This window comes from Triplophysa rosa, linkage group LG24 (assembly GCF_024868665.1).
Source record: "Triplophysa rosa linkage group LG24, Trosa_1v2, whole genome shotgun sequence".
NCBI classification, from domain to species: Eukaryota; Metazoa; Chordata; class Actinopteri; order Cypriniformes; family Nemacheilidae; genus Triplophysa; species Triplophysa rosa.
In genome coordinates, this window is record NC_079913.1 from 9,834,601 (window position 1) to 9,855,518 (window position 20,918).

A 20,918-nucleotide genomic window follows, 5' to 3' on the forward strand; every position below is an offset into this window, starting at 1 on the left:
AATAACAGTGTGTGTTTATATCACCTGCTGTTATGACTTACGCACACTAAAATAACATTTAGCTCAGCTGAAAGTTGTTCAGATCAGATGGCATTATATAGTTTTATTTATCTGGATCACTGGTTTTGACCTTTAATGCAGTACCAAAATTCCTTTAAGCAAACGACTTCTCCTCAAGTCTATTTTTAAAGAATTGTGTTCGCTGAAACACTTCCTCATCTAGGGAAGTGTTACATGCCTGGGATAAAAATGATTTCTATGTTGAGATGTTTATCGAGCAGCATAAAATATGCCACCAGTGGAAAAGAGGCGGTAACAATGTAAAATATTAAATAAATTTAGAATAGTGCAACTTGGTTTGTTGTGTCTTTTTCTGCTTGTTGCAGTCGGCAACCTGAAACTTGTACGTTATGCATTATATCGTCGCTTTCCTTTTGAAACCTCGTACGTCCAAATGTAGGTGTTTTTCAGGAAATAAAAAAAAAACACTGTACTTTTTAAATGATTACATACTGTGTTGTCAAAGTTGACAAGCACTTTTTAATACTTTTTATTGGTTAGATATTTGCAAAACCCATTGACAAACATAAAGGGTGACTTATAATAATGATTTATGGCAACAACAACAAAAAATCATGAAATATGTAGATATGAGGTTTCAGAAGGACAGCAGTGATATGTAAGTAAATTGTATAACAGCTGACTGCTCTGTAGCGCAATGGATCTTAAGTATATATATATACACATATAATGTTTAGGTCCCCCTGGGGCATGCAGATTTTTGAACGAAAGGATATCATTTGATAATGTGACTTCAAAAATAAAAATGGTCATTTCCATTTGTTATGGAAATTCTATCTTTTTAAGATTCACTTGGCATCTGTTACAAAGTGCCAGCAGAGCTAGTCCTAAAAATATCACAACAGCAGTCTCAGCTTAATAAGGGTGTGCAGCTGGTTAAAGACCTGACGAAGTTCAAACACCCCAATTTCCCTAATGAATCCTTTCTAGCAGAAGCATCTCTAAGCGCAAGCTAAATAAACATCAGGGATTTAGGGTGCTGAGCTAGAAGAGCCCCGTTGAGAAAACCAGCATCCTGTGCCACTAATCAAAGTAGCTCAGAAACAATCACTGTCACATTTACTGCATAGATGCACGTAGATTCTGACAAATATTAGGATTCATTTTTCTCACTGGAGTCAGAAAACATCCTCAGTCTTTGGCAATGGACCAGGTATATTTGCTTTTCACGGCTGAGCTAAAATGCATCTAAACAGAAAAGCCTTTTGGGAGATCAAGCTTTTTACGTAATGTACAGTATATGCTTGAGAAAATCCAAAATCAATAATAGACCGGCGTTCAACAAAGTGGTTCCTCTGTTTACTAATGGTGCAATCTCCACAAAAGGTTATACAGAAAACATAGAACAATTTATCCAAGAATGCGTTTATACTTTGTAAGCAATTTTCACCTCTACATAAACAAATAACCTCTTTTATTGACATAACTCTGCAAACAATAAAAACATTAACTAGTATACCTATAGTTACTTGCTACCCAACAGCCTCAAACAAAATTAGCTTTTTCTAAAACGAACCAAACCCAATTTTACTCCTACTCTTATTTTACTCTTAATGCGAAGGCCAACCACCATTAAATACACGGCCTTAGCAAAACACTAGTATGGGTATAAGGTTTAACTTACAGATTTAACCTGTGGTCTGTGCTTCTGACATTAAGCAAATTTGGGCATCCATTTATGTTAAGTAAGCTTACTGTTGCTTAATGAACAAAAATGAATTTACAGACATAAATGAACCAACGCAAAAAACAAGCAACCAATTTACAGTTTTTTTATTCAGACTCTATACAAACAAATGTATATAAAAGTATCTCCTTATAAAACACCATGTGCTGTGTCTGTCACCATCACATCCCATCGACCACTCAATGATGAGACCCAATGAGACAAGGCTTGTGCCACACATCATCTAGTGGCTTTTCCATTCTCGTGAGCATCCATCCTAAACCGAAAGCAAAGTGAGTAAACACCAATTCTTACTGCAAAATGCGATCACAGGGTATATTACACCAATGATAAAGTCAGCTCACCCGTTTTCCTCTTTGAGATGTTGATAAAGCTCTGCCTTGTTATTCACCGAATTCAGCCTTCCTGCAAACTCTTGATGCTTCCTGGAGTTGGCTTGGGTGATTCTATTGGTCCAAAGCGAGAGCAGAGAGACGGGACCTGAAGGAGAAGGATCACTGGTTGACAGGTAACTGATGTAATCTGTAACTGATGTATCTGACTGACTGACCGTACCTCAAAATGCCAGAACGTGACTGGCCACTATGCAAAATGGTCTCTTCCATTCAATCAGGTGGATGATGTCAATAAAGATCTTTCTGACTAGAAACATCAAAATGGCATTCTAACAGCTGAAACCTAAAAAAAATATGATGTACTCGACGCAGAGGTGGGTAGAGTAGCCAAAATCTTTACTCAAGTAAAAGTACAAGTAACTAGAGAAATTGTTACTCAAGTAAAAGTCACTATTTTAAAAATTACTTGAGTAAAAGTAAAAAAGTATGCAATGAAAAAACTACTCAAGTAGCTAGTTACTTAGTTACTTTGTATCTGATTATATAGGCCTTCTACATTAAATTAATACCAATTAATGCCAATATTTTAATATTACATTTTGATCAATATTTTTAATTATCATAAGCAGATATCTTTGCAATATACTAGAGAGACTAAAGAATAGACAAACACCGAAGAGAAGAGCATTTCTGTGAATTTCATCTAGTCCTGATGTAGTTTACACAACTTATTTAGAATAATAGACCATGTCAAACTAAAGCATGAACTAAACTCAGAGCATTTTCTAAGATGATCTAGAACATCTGCAGTGCTCTCTTAAATGAAAGACACATTTTTGAACAAAGCTCATGTTTTCTCGTGCTGTGTCACGTGTGTGTTGTGAAACGCTTTTACTTGTAAACAAACAGTAAACAGTGAACCACACGCCCATCAACAAGTTTTCTTCCTTCTGTTCTTCAAATGTATATTTCTGCAAGCCCACGTCTCTGTGTCTGACGGGTAACGCGCATGTTGCGGTGTCTGACGAACAGGTCGCGCGGGTGCGCGCATATGGCGGGCATTTATCATTGCTGGCAAACAATATGACACATTTGCCGTTTTGATTGTATAGATATAGATTAATATCCACTTCATCCAACGCTCTTTGTGTTCTGCGTGTTCTTAAGTTTCACGCTACGAGGAGTGAGTAATCCTGCTTCAGATGATTCAGATCGTGCTGCGAACTGAACAAATCATTTGAACGGATTCATTAGCCTATTCAAATGGTTTTGCCCATTGTTCAATTAATGCTTTCAAAAGAATCGACTCAAAAGAATCGATCACTCGGGAATGCCCGTAAAAAGAGACGACAACCTTGAAATAAACAACGCGTTTTAAAAAGCATATTTTAAAATGAAGGAACGAAGGAACGTCACGCAATGTAAGTTATGTAACGAAGTAAAAGTACAGATTTTCTATTAGAAATTTACTCAAGTAAGAGTAAAAGTACACACTTTTAATTTTACTTAAAAAGTACATATTTTCCAAAATGTTACTCAAGTAAAAGTAACGAAGTAAATGTAGCGCGTTACTACCCACCTCTGACTCGACGCGATTTGCTTACGCTACCGATGCTCCTTTTAAAGTTTTCTCATAAGAGGTGCGTATTTTATTATCAGAAAATTGTCACAAAACAGACAACATTTTATACCCGGGTTTAGCACGGTTGCATGAAAAAGATGTAACTCATTTCAAAATGAACGTAATCCACGAATGAAAATCATAAATGAAAATAACAGCAATGGAACATGACTGTAAACCTTTAGATTTCTCTGGAGGCTGTTGCTCCTCTGTGGCCAAACGCGGTTTCTTGTTCAGGGGCTCAGGAGAGTCTGGTGAATCTTTGATGATCTCACATTCAGCCTGTTCATCCTTCTCACGCTCCATTGCTCCCTTGAGTCTAGAGGAGAAATAGCACATACATCACAACCTTAGAGACAGTCTGGGGGATTAATGAATCTAAACGCAACCGGGGCTTGATAAATGTACTTGTAAAGTGCTTTTCGAAGTAACACACTTCAGCCACAGACAATTGAGTTGTTTGGAAGAAAAACTCAGTGGCCTAACCTCTCGGACTCAGCGGTCCAGCTCTTCTCCTCCGAGTCCTTGCCATTCTTGTCTTTTTCCTCCTTGTCCTCCCTCTTCCTCCCTCTTTTCTTCCTCTCTTCCTCTTCAGGAGGTTTGCTTCGACAGGCACTAATGCAGTCCAAAACACGCTGGTGACGCTCGCTGTTGCCCACGTGAGCCTTTACCAGCGTCTCCAGCTCGTTCCACATGATCCGATACTGCTCATCGCTGCATTCAATAAAACACAGAAACATCAACATGCATGCGATTCATGCCTTTTCTAATACACATAATAAACATGATAATGTGCACAGTTTCGAAACCCAATGAGCCGCTTACCTGCCTACCTACCTAGGCAGCATTTTAAGGTATTATAGGAACAAAGGATAATCAGGTAGGCAGTTTTATTATACTGATGAGCTCAGTGGAAAAATAGACCCATGATGCAAACAAATAAAAAAGCAAATAATACTTTTGTGGGCACAAAACTCAAACAGTGTCCTATTACTACTTTATTTTATGAAATATTAGGGGTGCAACAGTACACGTATTCGTACTCAACCGTCACGAGCGGTCACAGGGAAAATTCCAAATGAAGTCATCATTCCTATGCCCTACTCCCTTCGAAGGGCAGAGCCCTTGGAGTTTAGACTTTGGAGTGAACAGGGCTTTTGCGTGCCATCATGTAGACGTTTGGAATGCACTTGGCAAATGGAGTGACATAATTTCCTCATTATCTTCAGCTGGCATGTTCCCAACACAGCATGGTGTCCGTCAGCAGATGTCACTGTTTTAATGGCATAACTTAAGCATAACAACTGTTTGCAAATAAACAATAGACTTTATATTTAAAAAAAAATGTATATATATATTAGTGGTACGAATACACGTACCATTACACCCCTATTAAATATGTTTATGCTGTGTATTGCTCATTTGAGCACTGGTATTAGCAGCATCCTTTTGAGAATGGACTGTTCCTTAGAAGGTACAGCCCGTGTAGACAAAGAAACAGTTCTGTTCTGGAAAAGAGCCACAAAAAAGAAAATCAGATCAGCGTTTGAACTGCCTGTGTCATGCTCACCGTTTGGGACCTTTTCCTCTGGAGCCCACAGTAGAGATGGGCAGGGGGTCACTTTTCCTTTCCATATCAACAAGATTATAGACTGTCTTCTGACAGGTCAGCACATCCTCATCTGTTAGAGTGTCCTTCACTATGAGGTTTGCTAAAGGCACCACCTGAAACACACATGACCAGTCAAAAACAAGCGGAAGAAACATCTTTCAAAAAAGGATTTTACTTGTCAATTTAGCATCTAGATGATGTCTCACCGCCTGCATATTGAAGATGGTGGTCTGGGAAATGATCATTGGCCAGTATCTAGTGTGTCTTTCTAGCTGGAATTTGGCTCTTTCAATTGGAGTTCTGCCCAATGTATCGACCATTTCATCTGGGAATGGAGTTAGGCGATTCTCACGCATGAATTCACCAAAATCCTGCAGACGGATATTAACAGGATTAACTGCAGATGTACTCTGCTGCCAGACATAGGAAATCTAAATGTGTCCCAAACAGTGTTGGCTGTAACAAGTTACTAATTTAATTACTTTTTTCCTTGAAAAAGTAAAGTAAGGTAATTTAATTACAGTTACTTCTGATGTAATTAAACCAAATACTATGTGTAATATATGTGTGTGCAATAGAGGACTTGACAACAAAATTCAAAGTCTAACTTTAAAATCTGTGCTTTAATGTATAATTCTCACATTTGTAATATTTTGGTCAGTTAATAATACTACTTTATGTAGCTTTATATTATTTATTTGAATGAATTAAAAGAGCAGTTTCATGTCTATCCTTGAATCACTTTTCAGTGGCGCTTTTACACTGCATGGTTGGGCTGTTCGATTCTGAATTTTTTGGAGTCGATTCCGATTCCAATTCCTGGTTTGGGAATCGAAAGAATCGATTCCAAGTTGCTGCTGTTTTCGATTCCTGCTCAATTCCCTGTTTTACTACAGATTTTTATTTATTATAAATTTTTTTACACATTTTTAATGTAATACAATTTTCTAAGCTGTCACTTTTTACATTTTATTAATTGTTTAATGTTTCTATAACAAAAACCTTAATCAAATATGTCAATCTTGTCCTGCAATTCCATTGTGTCATCAATAATATAATTAATAATATAATTTACTAGCCGTTTTCAAAATAAAGCACACGTCAAATTACTATTAACTATTTTTGAAGTTATTTAGCAGTGTACACAAAAATACTTGAGGTATGTGTAAGAATACTGTGCATATTCTGTAAGTGTAAATGACAGACAGATCTCTAGAGATCAGGTATTAAGTAGCTCTATTTCTCTTTACTGACTAATAGACTCACAAAAGTTTTTTGCTATTGCTCTTCCTAATCTTCTCATGGAATGTGTTGAAAAAGTTTTGTCCAGCTTTAACAGCTTTAAACAGATCGTCGGTAGAGAGTAAGAGAAGATGGTCCGTTTAAAGTCCGTCTGAAAAGACAAACGTATTTATATGATTTGTTAAATGTGTGGATACATGTAATTTTATCTGTGTGGAAACAAGCTTTTGCTTTTATGGATGCAGAATATTTTATGTCATTCCACAGCTCTAGACTTGATCCATCAGTTTTTCTGAAATCTGTACTGTTTTAGACAAGAAACTAATGTGATTTAGTTGACCAATGACATCAGCTAAGGGGCGGGGCTTGTGCTTATGAAGGCTCTTAAAGAGGAGTCGATTCCTTTAATGGAAAGAATCGACTCTCCATTCTCAACGCCTTTGTAATCGATTCCCAGCCCTACTGCATGGTCCCGTGAGGTTTAGTAGGACTCGGCTCGGTACACCTCACTTCACTTCGGCTCAGTTTGCTTTTCCACAGCAGTTTAGTACCGCTTTAAAGTGGGAGGGGATTATAAACTTATCGTCATAGTTGCGCCGCCTCTACTGCCGTAGCATCATTGTGAACACAACAAACACAAGCACAACACTTGAGTATTAAGCATATCGATGGCGGATGGTAGCAAAACTAAATACTGCTAAAATACCAGAGAGTTTGGAAAATCTTACAGCAAAGAGCAGACAACGATCATTTGGTTTGCTCGATGGCACACAAGGTAAGCTAATGTAGCATTAAGCATTGCGTTGAGGGTCTCAATCTCTATATTACTGTCATGAAGCATATAACGAAATGCCAATATTACGTATTAAAATGCGTATTCTTGTGTTGCAAATTCAATGATGCTGGTAATGATTCTCTCTGACAAATCAGTGATCTGTGTGTAAACACGTCACATTTTGGTATCGGTACATTATGTTTGGAACCTCAACCGAGGTGGTACTAAAAAAAGTATCAGGTAATAGGTACTGTACCCAGTGGAAAACCCCCAAAAGTGAGCTGTACCTCGCCGTACCGTGCAGTACTATGCAGTGGAAAAGCACAATTAACTAATCAAGGTTGATATAGTATATAGAAAGTAATTAGTAATTAAATACTTTTTTGGAGAGTAATTTGTACAGTAATCTAATTACACTGTTGAATATGTATTTAGTAACTAGTAATTAATTACTTTTTCAGAGTAACTTGCCCAACACTGGTCCCAAACAATGCTGCATTTACAATTACTATTACAAAGCAAGAACAAAAACATTTTTACAAGTTGGAAACGCACGCAGGTCAGTTTTGAGAAAGGTTACAGCTCATGCAGTGCTTACAGTAATGCGGTAGTCAGTCACTCGTCCCCCACAGCCTTCGCTGATGGAGGGTGGGTCCTCTAGTGTGGAGCGCGTGCTGTTCAAAACATGCAAAAAAATCTCGCCTCCATGGCTGCTCAACATGTGACTGATGACCTTTGACCCTGACTTGCGTGGCTGCTCTAGCAACACGGAGCGACCTGGGAAGATGTTAAACAAAACAAGACAATACAATATTTATTTTCATACTTCCTGTAACTGGAAAAAATATATATGTCATTATGAAAACATGAAATCTATATGTCAAATAGATCACATACACACCATTCAACAGGAAGTTAGTTAGACAGGAAGATGGCCGGCTATTGACATCCACAGGAGAAATGCGATAGGCCCCTGTGCAGTAATGCAGCTCTGCAAGCAGAAAATAAAATCATAACACGTCAGTCACATGACATATCAGATACTGCATTTCCCAGAGTTCCAAGCACTCACCTACACTGTTGGTGCGTGGAGTGCACCATTTAAGCGTGACTGTTTCTTTCAGACCGCTGTCTCTGCTAGTGCTGCCAGCCATGTGCAAATCACCTTGACACAGAAACGACACAAATAAACATCAACGGGTTATTCCATTACAAGACTGATCTGCCCAAAAACTGAAGTGTTATTATTGACTCGCCCTCATTTTACTACTTCCTGAAACACACAAGATTTAGCAGAATGTTGATGCTGCCATTTTGCATAAGGAAAGCAGTGGGCATTGGCTCTCAAGCACCAAAAATGGTAAAAACTGCCTGACTTTTGTGTCCTCATTTGCACTTCTACATATTTAAAAGTTTCACAATGCGACTGGTCACATAAGAAGCAAAAACAAACGAAAGGGCTGTGTATGTGAAAAAAATGTCTTGAGAATCAGTCGTTTATATTTTTACAAAATTGTGTGTAAGAGAATTGTCAATACTACTTGAATATTACACCTATTACATGCATATGCATATTACCCCCCCATTTGAACTATTCTTTTTACCCCAGTGAATCTAATCCCGGTTCAATTGCATTAAAGAAAATTGTCACTTAAAATCTGTTTATGATTGTTTTTTCTGTGGATCAAAAATATAGTTTTTCATTTTTATATATATAATATAGAAAATTTGTCAGTTATTTTTTATCCATACAATAGAAGTCTAAAGAAGTCCAGTGTTGTTTAGTTTCTTTTTGGGAGAAATATTCCTTTAAGCAGTGAAATGTTGAGATAATATGTCTTGAATAACACTCACCACTCTTAATAAATTCAATATGAGCATCCCGATGGTGCAGCAGCTCAACGTCGTAATTCGCTGAAGTGTTCGCATGCTGTTCCTCCTTCTCATACACATGAACAAACACACACAAACATACACACACATCAGCAGCTGGGAATCTACACAATAACGCACCACCATGTACTGCTGCTTTCATGTTTAATGTTCAACATAACCGTTCCCTAAGGGGTCAAAATTTTATAAAGACCCCTGAGTCTCCCATACGTGGAGATCAGAGGCTGCACGCTACACATTAAGCTTACACACATTAAACACAGGAAGAGACGGGAGAAGAATGAGGAGAACAGAGACTGTCGGACTCAGAGGAGCCTGATATTTCCTCCCTGGGATCACCGTTATGGCCTCAAACACACACCCTAATGCTACCACATGTTTCTGCAGGTCCCTGCAGTTTTCAAAAAGATGAAACACAAGCAACCAGAGCAGTAAAACACACGTCACATCCGGCCACACCCAGCCAGGCTGAGAAACATTACCCAGGAAGAGAAAAAGAGTAGGCGAAAGCAAAAAAGAGCAACCCGATGAGGAGTTCTGGGGGCTGAAGGGGGCACTAGAGGGTCAACTATCCATCCAGCCGGGTGCTAATCAAACTGATCTTTGTATCTTAAAGAGGTGCTGTGTAATACACACTATTTTATTTCTGTTAAAGTCAACATGAATTTCTAGGCACAGTCGATTCTACTATAATAATGTTACACATTTTATTGACAGTAATAGAATATTTGATTAAATAAAAAAAAGTTGCAACATTTCTATTATTGACTGTATTGTGAAAATGTAAAGTCAGATCTGGATGTGAGTTTGGAAAGACAAGTATATTTATACACTTTTTTGAAATAAAGTACATTGGTGAATCATGCAAAATTACTACATGTATGTAAGAGAAAGTAAATATTCTTATTAAAATTTTTATGTTGACTTTAACGTTTGAAAAACAAATACAATGGGAACCAATTTTACAGCTGTTTCTCTCCTACGTTTCTATCCAGACTGTAACCTTTGTCTTATCAAAAGTATATGAAAACAAACACGCTAAGAAAGTCTTTTAGAAATACTGCAGCCTTCTTTAAAGCTCCCGCTTATAATCAGAGATTAGCAAGAGCTGGATGAGGAGGGGTGGGGGTTTTGATCTGGAATAATAATAGTTGCTCTTGTGAAGTACTGACCTGCTCACAGACATTTAATGTAGGCTAGCAAAACAAACAATAAACCATGAAAACAGCAGCTGTGAAAAAAACTGATACTAGTGCAAACAAGTGATGAAAAGAAAGAGGGAGAGAGAGAGAGTCAGATAGAATAGTGTGTGACAGTAACTGACCTTCATGGGGATGTTGGTGATGGTAGTGGAGGCCAAATCAAAGTGCTGCTGAACCAGCACATTTAGTTTAGAAGCCAGATACCTTCCAGCACGCACGCTGTGAACTTCACTGGTCAATACTGATGACAGCTGCCAAATATACAGGAGAGAAAGACACTCAGATCAGATCAATAGAGAATAGTAAAACAAAATGCTTTCTATATTGTCAGCTGCAAAAAAGACAGTACTGACTATACATTTTGATGGGATGAGCCACATTCATGGTAAATTGCTTAATAAGGTGGTGATTTTGCACTAATAACGAGAACAGACTTTAGATTTTCACCTCTTTCTTTTGACGGTCTGAGACCAGCGTGTCATCACCCTGGGGAAAGATGTGAACCAGCACAAGCTCACACTGCTGAATAGGCATCAGTCTACAGAGATCACACGGCCATTCATCAGTATGAGAAATTAAAAATGCTCTTTATCATGTTAATGGTGTTGAAGTCTGACCGATCAGATCCTGCTGCCAGTTTGTTCTGCTCCTGAATGGTTTCCAACACACAGTCCTCTAGCATTCTGACATGGGTGTCACTAAAAGTGAAAATAGAAAGACGTTCCTATTAAACGAATGATATTTAATAAAAATGCCTTATTTGTAAATGGCAAAATACATAGGAATATTCTGTTAAGATCATTTGCATACATTATATGTCACACAGCAGTTCAAGTGAAAAATTGAAACAAATAAGCAAGGCTTATTTTTATAGCTAAAATTCCATTTATTATGTGCAGATGTCTAACATTTTTTTATTGCATTTCTCTGTTTACAACTTTCTGTGATGAATAAAGGACAGTTTCCAGATGTGAACTGAAACTGATTGCTACAAATTCAAATAACACATTTTATAGATTAAGGTGCTTACCTTTTGGCATTAGTGAGACAAATAATACGCCCTCTATTGGCTACTCGGTCAGCCACGTCCATTAAAGAAGTACGAGCCTCATGCTGATATTCTGTGATCTTACACAATGATTCCACAGCTGCAACCAACCCATGCAGGACACTACAGCATTCAGGATCCTGGCGAGGGTTGGGAGGACCAACAGTTGCCAAAGCAGCCATGAGCTAGAAAAACACAATCAATTATTTTTGTTTATCACTTCTGCCCAATGCTCAGATTACCCAGGTACAAGCAAGGAACTCAAAATGGATGTGCAGAGTGACAGATGTGTTTTACCTCATGTGTGTTCTGGTGTTCCTGCTTCCAGTTGTTAAGGATATGAACTTCGGAATCACTCACAATGTAGTTCACCTGTATATTTAACAATACACGGTTGTGATAGGCGTTCACAGAAGAATAAAATAGTATCACTATTTACAGGTTTAACTTCAAAGTTTTTGAAGATTTATCACGTGACTCGTTCCCATCAATGACAGTTAATAGTGCCCACGTCTACTGTATAAGCCTAAAAAATGCATCAGATCAACTGAGACAAGACAGTGTAGTTGTTTGACACAAGTTTAGACAACACAAAAATGACGTCATATTTCAATTCTTAGTGAATTATCAATCTGCAGCAGTTTCCAGAAACTCACCAGTTTCTTGGTGGGGTAAATGTCAAATAGTATGCGGCAGTACTCCATAGAGCATTCGATGGCACATGTCCAGAGAGACTTGGAGACTGGAGCCAGTGGAATCACACCCTGTGCACGGCTTTTGGTCAGCATGTCACACTCGATCAGTTGCCGGCAGGACTCTGCCATGTATGGACAGTGATCCACCACAAAGGCTGTCTTGTGTGAAACTGAGAACATCCTCATCTTTAATGTCCTGCAGCACCAGGGATGTGTAAAACATTCACATGTCAAGGAGTGTGGCATGTAATTTAAAACTATAAACAAACAACAATTCTATTATATATTTATATTTTGATCCCACGTTTGAATTTATTTAACGTTAGATCTAGGTCACAAGTGTATGCAGGTTTACAACACTTAAATAAATGTTCGTATTTTGTAAATAAAACACCTCATCAGTATAACAAAAAACGTAAATCTATACGACCATCACCTTATATTAAAAACAACCATTGATGATATTGCATAATTGATTAAATGCCATTAAAATTAATATGAAATTACGTTTCACCATCGTAAACAATCGTAACCATCGTAAACAAACACCAACATACACTTAAACATTGGTTTGGAATAAACATAATGTACTACATTCAAAAGACTGTAAAAAAGAAAGTTAGAATGAATAACTAGTTAGAAAGTTTTATATAATAACGTAACAACATTTAGATGATAATTTGACTACCTGGGTGTCACAGAAAAGGTAGCTTTAGCATGCTAGCATCGCCCGCTAGTTTTCCATCGGTTCTGCGCGCGCGCACAACAAAGAGACTTACATAAAAAACCCGTCTATGTTGTTTTGGTTAGTAAATAACAGAAATGTAGAGGATAACAGAGGGATCAAATAAAAAATAACGGGACAGATGTGCTAAACCAGCCAGACAGAAAAAGCAAAGGGGACAAAATACGTCGTTGCTCAGGTCCGTTGGTCAAAACCCACCCTGTGCACTCAGCGGCCTACATGAAACGTTCCTGGAGCAAAGTACTATATTAACTTCCCCTTTATTTTTATTACAAGTTTCAGCCTTAAATTGGAAAAAAAAGGAAAATATGTAATATACATAAATATACAATAATATTATTATACATTAATTTACTAATATTTCTAATATACTGTTTTGTGTAGCTGATGTAGAAATATGTTTATCTCACATTCTTTCATATTTACTCCAGGTAAGGTAGTCTAAATAGAAGTATTTTAATTGATTTTTATATATATTTTAGTTAACACTAGTTTTAGCTAACTGACTCTGACTTACAGTAGATACGAAACCAGATAGCAGAATTATATTCTGTTCACTTAAACTTTAGACCTGCAAGACAAATTCTGCTGTCATGGAAAGTCCAAACATTTGCAGTTTGCATGAAGGTATTGATTTTCAGCTATGTTTGCAAATTATTTGCATTTAATATCCAGCATAATAAATGTAGGTAGTTTCAGATATCAGTGAACGTATTCAGTGAGCTTGTTTGTCATCTTCACACAGCTGAGCATTGTACTCTTGACCACAACGAAGTTTAAACACTGCATATTCTGAAGAATTCTCTAGCTTTTTCTAGCTACTGTGGTAAGTATTTTAATATCCCAATACTTTAAGTATTAAAATAATATTTACATTTTCAGGTATTTTCAGAATTTGCTTAAACATTTATATTCTATTAATTTACTGTTAAACAACTGCTCTTGGTAATTTATTCTGTTAAGATGTTCTACATCTATAACCTGATTCTAAAATAATGTTTTGGCTTTTTGTGTAAATTGTTTTTATATGGCATGCGACTAAACTCTGACATGTCTAAACTCATATGACTTTCTTTTGAGAAACAAAAAGCACAGTGTTAGGGACTGACAGCATCTGTTTACTTTCATTCTACTAAAAATAATTTTTAGCAAAGTAATGACATTTCAAAAAATGTAAAAGAAAGTACAGTATTTAGTTCAGTATCATAAAGGCAAGAACAACTAAAGACAAGTCTATACAATTGTGTAAATATATGTTAACTAATGGACACGATTAAAAAATAATGTCAGAATGAACTGGCTTCATGCTACCAATTTTTATTTTTATTTGTACAGTATTATGCAGAAACAAAAAATATGAATTTTAGTTTTGTAATTTTTTATGTATGTGTGTTCTCCATTCCAGGTTCAGGCCTTCTTTAAATATTAAGATGGGTGTAGCTGAGATAATAATCTTTGGTGTCTTTATCTTACAAGGTTGAGTTTTTATCTTGTCATCAATATTGTTTGTTGTAAACCATCAAAGTGTTTAAGCCTGTTGTGTAAAACTAAATACATTTCAAACACAAATTACATAAAGTTTAGACTATAGATGGAATTGGAGCTGTCTATTTATAGGAACATGGGCCTTGGTTACATTGTAGTGTATCTCAAGTGTTTTGAAGAATTTGATGGATTGCAAAATACTTTAAAAGCAAAACAAGCAACGTACTTTTCACATGCAAATTCGTCATGTTGCTCCATCAGTTTTAAAGTACTAGGTTTCACTTTTTTTTATTTTGTCAATTTGTAATACTATTCAGTAACATTCACTGATAGTCCTGCCCAGGCTTTCAACTGTACTATATCTTAATTAAAAACCTAGTCAACAAAGAGTATAGCCACCGAATAAAGTGTGCTACCTTTCATTGTTTTAAAGGTGTTTGGTGTGGAGATTGGAGCGTCAGTCTTCCAGAGAGAACTGAAGCTCTGAGTGGATCATGTGTGACCATAAACTGTAGATTCGATATAAAAAACAACTTTGACAAGGATCTTACTGACAGTGCTGTGGGAAAGTGGCTTAAAGACAAAGATAATATATTAGTATTTGATTCCAGCAATTCTAACGGCAAGATTAAAGGGAAAATAACTGGAAAATTAGGACACAAAGACTGTACCACCGTCTTTTATGATGTTACTTCAGATCACAAAGGCACATTTTACTTCAGAATTGAGGGTAATGGTGATCTGAAATATACCTATTACCAAAAATATGTTTCACTTGATGTGATCGGTAAGTGAATTATAAATTGCAAATATCATCAGTTAGATTAGTTTTTGCATATATATGGAAAACGCTGAATGCTTAGGGAATATTTTTGTCTAGTGATATATATAAAATATATCTGTGTGCATTTCAGAGTCTCCCTCCAACCCGACGGTAAAGATGTTTATGGGGCAGATGGAGGTTCAGGAGGTGTTAGAGGGGAACGCTGTAAATCTGCGCTGCTCTGCTATCACTCTCTGCTCCTCTTCTCCACCAACTCTCACATGGAGATCCACTGACAGACTCCCTCTCAATGAGAACAACAGACAGCAACAACAGAATCAAACTGAGATCATCTCTGATCTGAACTTCACTGCTTCTCATCTTCAACATGGAGTCACTTTCATCTGCAATATAACCTACCAGCTACAGAACAGGAACGCAACAGCACAGAGCAACATCACGTTACGTGTTCTGTGTAAGAGGAAATCACACGGATCTTGTTGACCATATGACTTTAAATGACATAATGATGCTTTAAATTTGTTTTCCTCTCAGATGCTCCTAAAAACACATCAGTATCTGTGTTTCCATCGGACTCTGTCCTGGAGGGCGCTTCAGTATCTTTGACCTGCAGAAGTGATGCAAATCCAGCAGTGCTGAACTACACCTGGTTCAGAGAGAATGGAGGACGGCTGGAGCAGCTACAGACTGGACAGAATCTAACCGTCAATGTGACTGATCGAACACACACAGGTCGCTACTACTGCCGAGTGGGAAATCAACATGGTACACAAAACACATCAGTGTTGCTGGACATTCAGTGTGAGTATTTAAATTATTTAAAGTAAAAATTAGTATTGTCTCTTTATGAACTACTCTTCCTTAGCCACGTACTCAGTGTGTATGGTGTGCAATGACCAACAAAAAAATAAAAGGGTTTTGCTCAGGAATGTTTCTTTTCCTGGTCATTATTTGCTTGCCCGAATAATGCAAACTCAAATGGCTTACTACATTTTTAAAGCACTAAACATGCAATAATAAACAGAAATGTGTTGACATACAGGTCAATTTGTTTCTCTGTTTTTTAATAGATGCTCCCCAAATCTCAAATTCTTCCAGTTTTACTCTTGGGGATGTAATAGTGTGTTCATGTGAGGCTCATGGGAATCCCTCTCCTAAAGTGGAGTGGCATCTATCTGGACATCCTGTCAGGAACTCCACAAACACATTCATCAATGAGGAGCAATTGAGCAGCACATACATGAGGAGCATCATCACTCTCCATCCATCACTCACAGACAATTTGCAGTGTGTCGGCACCAACAGTCATGGAACTACCAGTCAACAGTTTCGAATGAGTCCTCAGGAGACTGAATGTAAATTGCATGCCAGTTTTTCATTATCAGGCTATATTTGTTCATATACAGTATTTGGATACATATTTGCATGAGATCGGCATGACTGCGTTCCTTTAATAATATAAGGCAACTGTTCCTTGTTTATTTAACAGGGTTAAACGTCTACTCCCTGCTGGTTGGATTTGCTGTTGGGGCTTTAGCTATGGCGATCCTGTGGGTCACAACACACATATACAAGTAAGTTATGGCAACAAATGAGCATACTGAAATACAGGTATCAAGTACAGATGTTTTCTAGCACTCTTGTGAACAGGCACAGAAAAATGGCAGAAGACAAAAACTACTTTTTACTTGTGTTTCATTTCAGTAGATTCTGCAAGACTGGACAAGATGATAAAACTGGACTCGTTCTAAATTATGAGGTGTGTTGTAACAAAGACCCACAGATAAAGTATTTACATACTACTTATTCAAAAACACTTTCCAGATGCTTCTGGTCTATAAAAGCTGAAAAAGTTGAATCTGTATTGTTGATCACCAATTCGGTTGTTTTACAGGATAGAGATAAACATGTTTATGGCAATCCAATCGTGCTGTCACCTGCTGGAGACGCTACACCGAACGATCCAGAATCCCTCCATTATTCCACCATTGACTTTACAAACACCCAAATAAAGTCCGGAGAGATCAGATGTGTCTCCTCACCTACCACAGACTATGCTGTGATCCAACGTTATGGTCAAATGTCTTGAGGGGAGATGCAGATGTGAAGCAAGTTCGTTTACTCACTCTCTTGACACTTCAAACCTGTTTGACTTCCGCAGAACACAAAAGAAGATATTTTGAAGAATGTTGGTCACCGGCATCCATTCACTTGCATTGATTTTGTGTCCAAATAGAAGTGAATGGGTGTGGCGCTGTTCGGTTACCAACTTACTTCGAAATATCTTCTTTTGTGTTCTGCGGAAGAAAGAAAGTCATTCAGGTTTGAAATGACAACTGTGAGTAAATTATGTAAATTCGGGTGAACTATCCCTTTATTACACATAATAGACCATAATACATCATACTGTACATTTTCCTTTAAGTTTGAAAAGTGTCTACATTTTTTTTGTCTTTATTTACTATATATATATATATATATATATATATATATATACAGTATATGTATTATATCTATTTAGCTTTTAAAAACATAATGATCACTTTCATACATGTAATTTTCAAAATAAATGTTTTACCTGCTTTTATGTTTTATATATTTTATTTAGGTAATACATCTCAGATATCAATCATCATATTGTTGGAAAATATTGTTTGCTATTGTTTTCAAATAAATTGTAAGTAAATGCTATATACAAATGTGTTAAAAGTGTACATTTGTTCCTAATAATCTTCAAAGTTATGCACACCTACATTTAAATCAATGGATTTCAATCCTGTTTCTTGGGGACCTCATGTATATATCTGTCACTGAGTTCTGTCAAAAACCATGTTCTTCTTTGGTTATATAAAGTATAGTGCTCGCAAGGAAGCACTTCTAGGAAATGAGAGGCTGAGAGGAATTTTCAACTATGAAATACTTATAATATGAAATACTTAGGATTATACTGTATATTCATATACTCTGTCCTTGTTGTCCATAAAGAAACCATTTGGAAAACGTGTTATTGTACTTTTCTACCAAACTATAATTAAAAAATAGTAAATAATATTAAAAGGAAATAATACTATATAAATATAGTAGAACCCACAAAACCTGATTTGTTTTCAGTGTTCCTCTTACTTTGCATTAGAAGGAAGTCTCATTGCTTTTATTATTATCTAGTAATAACAGGTTTTCTTGCTTGTTTTAGTTTAGACTAGTCTAAACTGATAACAGTTTTGTGTTAAAAGTTCTGTTTTTATCTGACATTTACGGTTGGAGTTATGAATACCAATCAAAAGCGTAATTTACTGATTATTACAATTTTTTACACATTTTGGAAACTCAAAAATAACACAAATGTAACTATAAGAACTATGTTGTTGTTTAAAATCTAGATTATTGCTTACTTATAAACCAAGTCTTTGTTTTGGTGTTCAATAAGAATCAGGTGTTTACAGAACAGACTGTGCGTGGTCAGTGAATGTGATAATGTGACTACAACCACAATAAAGCTATTCATTTCAAATATTTATGTAGCCTATTGTGTAAACATAACTGTACAATAAACTGTATTTTGTACAGTATAGAAGAAAAACATAATTTCCTCAAAAACAAGACAAGGACATCTTGGACTCATTCTGACCAGCAAGGTACATTCCAACAAAAAGACATTATACATGCTAAACTCACAAAACACTGCACATTTTTAGAATACATCATATATAAGAATACAGTACTAAAGCGGTTCTTGTTTATACATTATGGTGTTGTTTAGGAGAATGGTGTAGAATCTATGACAGTAAAGTCATGCTGCCACCTGCTGGAGCTGCTGCACAACCTGAATCCCTGATTTTTTCACATCCACTTAAAACTCTAAAATTGCTAGAAAAGGTATGAGGCATTTATCAATTATCACTGGATATGCTGTTTTCCAATTCCAAAATAATAATGTTGCAGTAACAAAACCACAAAGCACTGTCCAACAGCAGCTTTGATGGAGTCAAGATCAAACCACAAGGAATCAGATGTCAGTGAACTGTCCTCCCACACATCAGAAAACACAACATATGAAAATACTACCCATCCCAAGCTTGTTTCTCAGTTGGTCATGCATGCAGGTGAAGTCACAAAACAAGCCCTGTCAAAGAAAGCCAAGCACAAGCCTACACGCAAGCAAAACATTGCTGACCTGAATCATTTCAATCTGTGAGATCTTGGAATACAGCATAAATATCACTATTTTCTAAATGTGCCATAATGAAGATATTTTTCTTTTAAAGTAATGGGGAATACAGGTTTAGTTCGATAATTTTTTTCATGATGTTTCATGAGTGTAATCAACTTTTTTCTCACCCAGGTTTAAGCCCGAAACCCTGTTTATGGTCATCCAACGGCTTTTTTTTTTTTTTTGGCAGATTTACTTAACTACTTAAGATCTTCTGTTTTAGCACTTCTGTCTGTAAAGAAAGGGAAAGCTGGTTGACACAATACAAAGAGTGTTTGCAAATTCTACACAAAGTGTGGCCACATTTGAGATTCTAAAAATATAGTTTTGAATCATTTTCGTTTTTTTCCCCAGTTATCATATAATTTTACACACTCCAAAAAATGACTTTCTTACTTAGTATGTTTGTCTTGTTAAAAAAAATAATCTTGAATTTAGTGACTAAGAAAAAGGTAAACCTTAATTTCAAGATTATTTTTCTTACCCCATTGGCAGATTTTTTTGCTTGTTTCAAGTACAAATTCACTGAAATTTCGTACTTTTGTTCTAAAAACAAGGCTTATTTTCCTGGGTCATTTTGCTGATCAAGAAAATGCATCTTGATTCAAGAATTTTTAGACATTTGTACTGGAAATCAAGACAAAAATACTAAGTAAGAAAGTCATTTTTTGCACTGCAGTTGTTGTATTTCAACACCTTGGTGTATTTGTCATTGTATTAAATCCACCCAACCAAGTTATTAAATTATTTCTGAAAAAGAAAGATCACAAGGGTTTTGAATCACATAATGGTAAATAAAGCGTGACAGAATTTTAAATTTTGCGTGAACTATCCCTTTGGGTTCATTACATCGTATTGCTCAGAATAGTAACATAATGTTCTGAAAGGGGAGGAAATACTGATGTCTGTTACGGTCCTGCCTTCTTGCTTATGAATTTCTAGTCATGTGGCAGGATCGGGACAGAGCCCTTAGGCTATATGTGAGAAGGCCATGAGATGTTTATGTTTTTGACATCTCTTGTGTTTTCTCGTGTCTTGACATTGGCCCGCCCCTCTCGTTTCATGTATTGCCTCCCTGCCTGCCTGCATCTGGGTTCTTCAGCCACACGCGAGCGTGACAGAATCGACGAGCCACGAACGAACCCAGCAGGCAGCATGGGCACTAGACGGTCCCACCAGGCCCGCCTCCTCTGCGGCATTCGTCAGGGGAACACGGACATCGAGGACTACCTGGATAGGTTCCTGGATGCCGCAGAGGAGGATGTCTTCGGGGAGAAGGAGGTGGCGGTGCTGTTTAACGTCGGTCTCAGGGACCCCCTGTCACGGGCAGAGATGGGCACACGACTGCAAACTTCGTTGAGACCGCTGGACTTCGATGTCGTGTGGCGGTATGTCAGGAACCGACCGGAGTCCAGGGTCTCAACGCAACACAGCCATCCATCTCCGCTGGCTGCCATACAGGAGACCTGCAGATCGGGGTTATGGGCATCGCCACACTGCTCT

General features: G+C 37.1%; 2 protein-coding genes across 3 annotated transcripts in view; one reads left to right on the plus strand and one right to left on the minus strand.

The window, feature by feature from the left end:
• Positions 1–1,205: 1,205 nt before the first annotated feature.
• The window catches only part of ints13 (integrator complex subunit 13), a 48,308-nt gene continuing 28,595 nt past the window's right edge, over positions 1,206–20,918 (minus strand). Inside the window, exons 1-17 of one of the 2 annotated variants that reach the window (XM_057323844.1) lie at positions 12,880–13,143; positions 12,153–12,387; positions 11,794–11,868; positions 11,479–11,681; positions 11,066–11,146; positions 10,896–10,986; positions 10,571–10,699; positions 9,208–9,292; positions 8,426–8,518; positions 8,255–8,344; positions 7,952–8,130; positions 5,543–5,707; positions 5,295–5,449; positions 4,211–4,438; positions 3,904–4,043; positions 2,113–2,248; positions 1,207–2,024 (exon numbers count right to left, since the gene is read on the minus strand). In XM_057323844.1, coding sequence (XP_057179827.1) covers positions 1,988–2,024; positions 2,113–2,248; positions 3,904–4,043; positions 4,211–4,438; positions 5,295–5,449; positions 5,543–5,707; positions 7,952–8,130; positions 8,255–8,344; positions 8,426–8,518; positions 9,208–9,292; positions 10,571–10,699; positions 10,896–10,986; positions 11,066–11,146; positions 11,479–11,681; positions 11,794–11,868; positions 12,153–12,377 — 2,112 coding nt within the window. In that variant the 5' untranslated portion in view covers positions 12,378–12,387; positions 12,880–13,143 and the 3' untranslated portion in view covers positions 1,207–1,987. Of the gene's footprint in view, positions 2,025–2,112; positions 2,249–3,903; positions 4,044–4,210; positions 4,439–5,294; positions 5,450–5,542; positions 5,708–7,951; positions 8,131–8,254; positions 8,345–8,425; positions 8,519–9,207; positions 9,293–10,570; positions 10,700–10,895; positions 10,987–11,065; positions 11,147–11,478; positions 11,682–11,793; positions 11,869–12,152; positions 12,388–12,879; positions 13,144–20,918 lie in introns of those variants that run through there. The other variant, XM_057323843.1, reaches the window with a different exon arrangement.
• LOC130547677 (Schwann cell myelin protein-like) lies at positions 13,532–17,639 on the plus strand. The gene is made up of 10 exons (XM_057323849.1): positions 13,532–13,563; positions 13,682–13,762; positions 14,342–14,412; positions 14,855–15,208; positions 15,336–15,659; positions 15,740–16,006; positions 16,276–16,560; positions 16,695–16,779; positions 16,910–16,964; positions 17,100–17,639. Exons 3-10 carry the CDS (start codon positions 14,367–14,369, stop codon positions 17,292–17,294), a joined length of 1,611 nt encoding a protein of 536 aa, XP_057179832.1. The 5' UTR covers positions 13,532–13,563; positions 13,682–13,762; positions 14,342–14,366; the 3' UTR covers positions 17,295–17,639.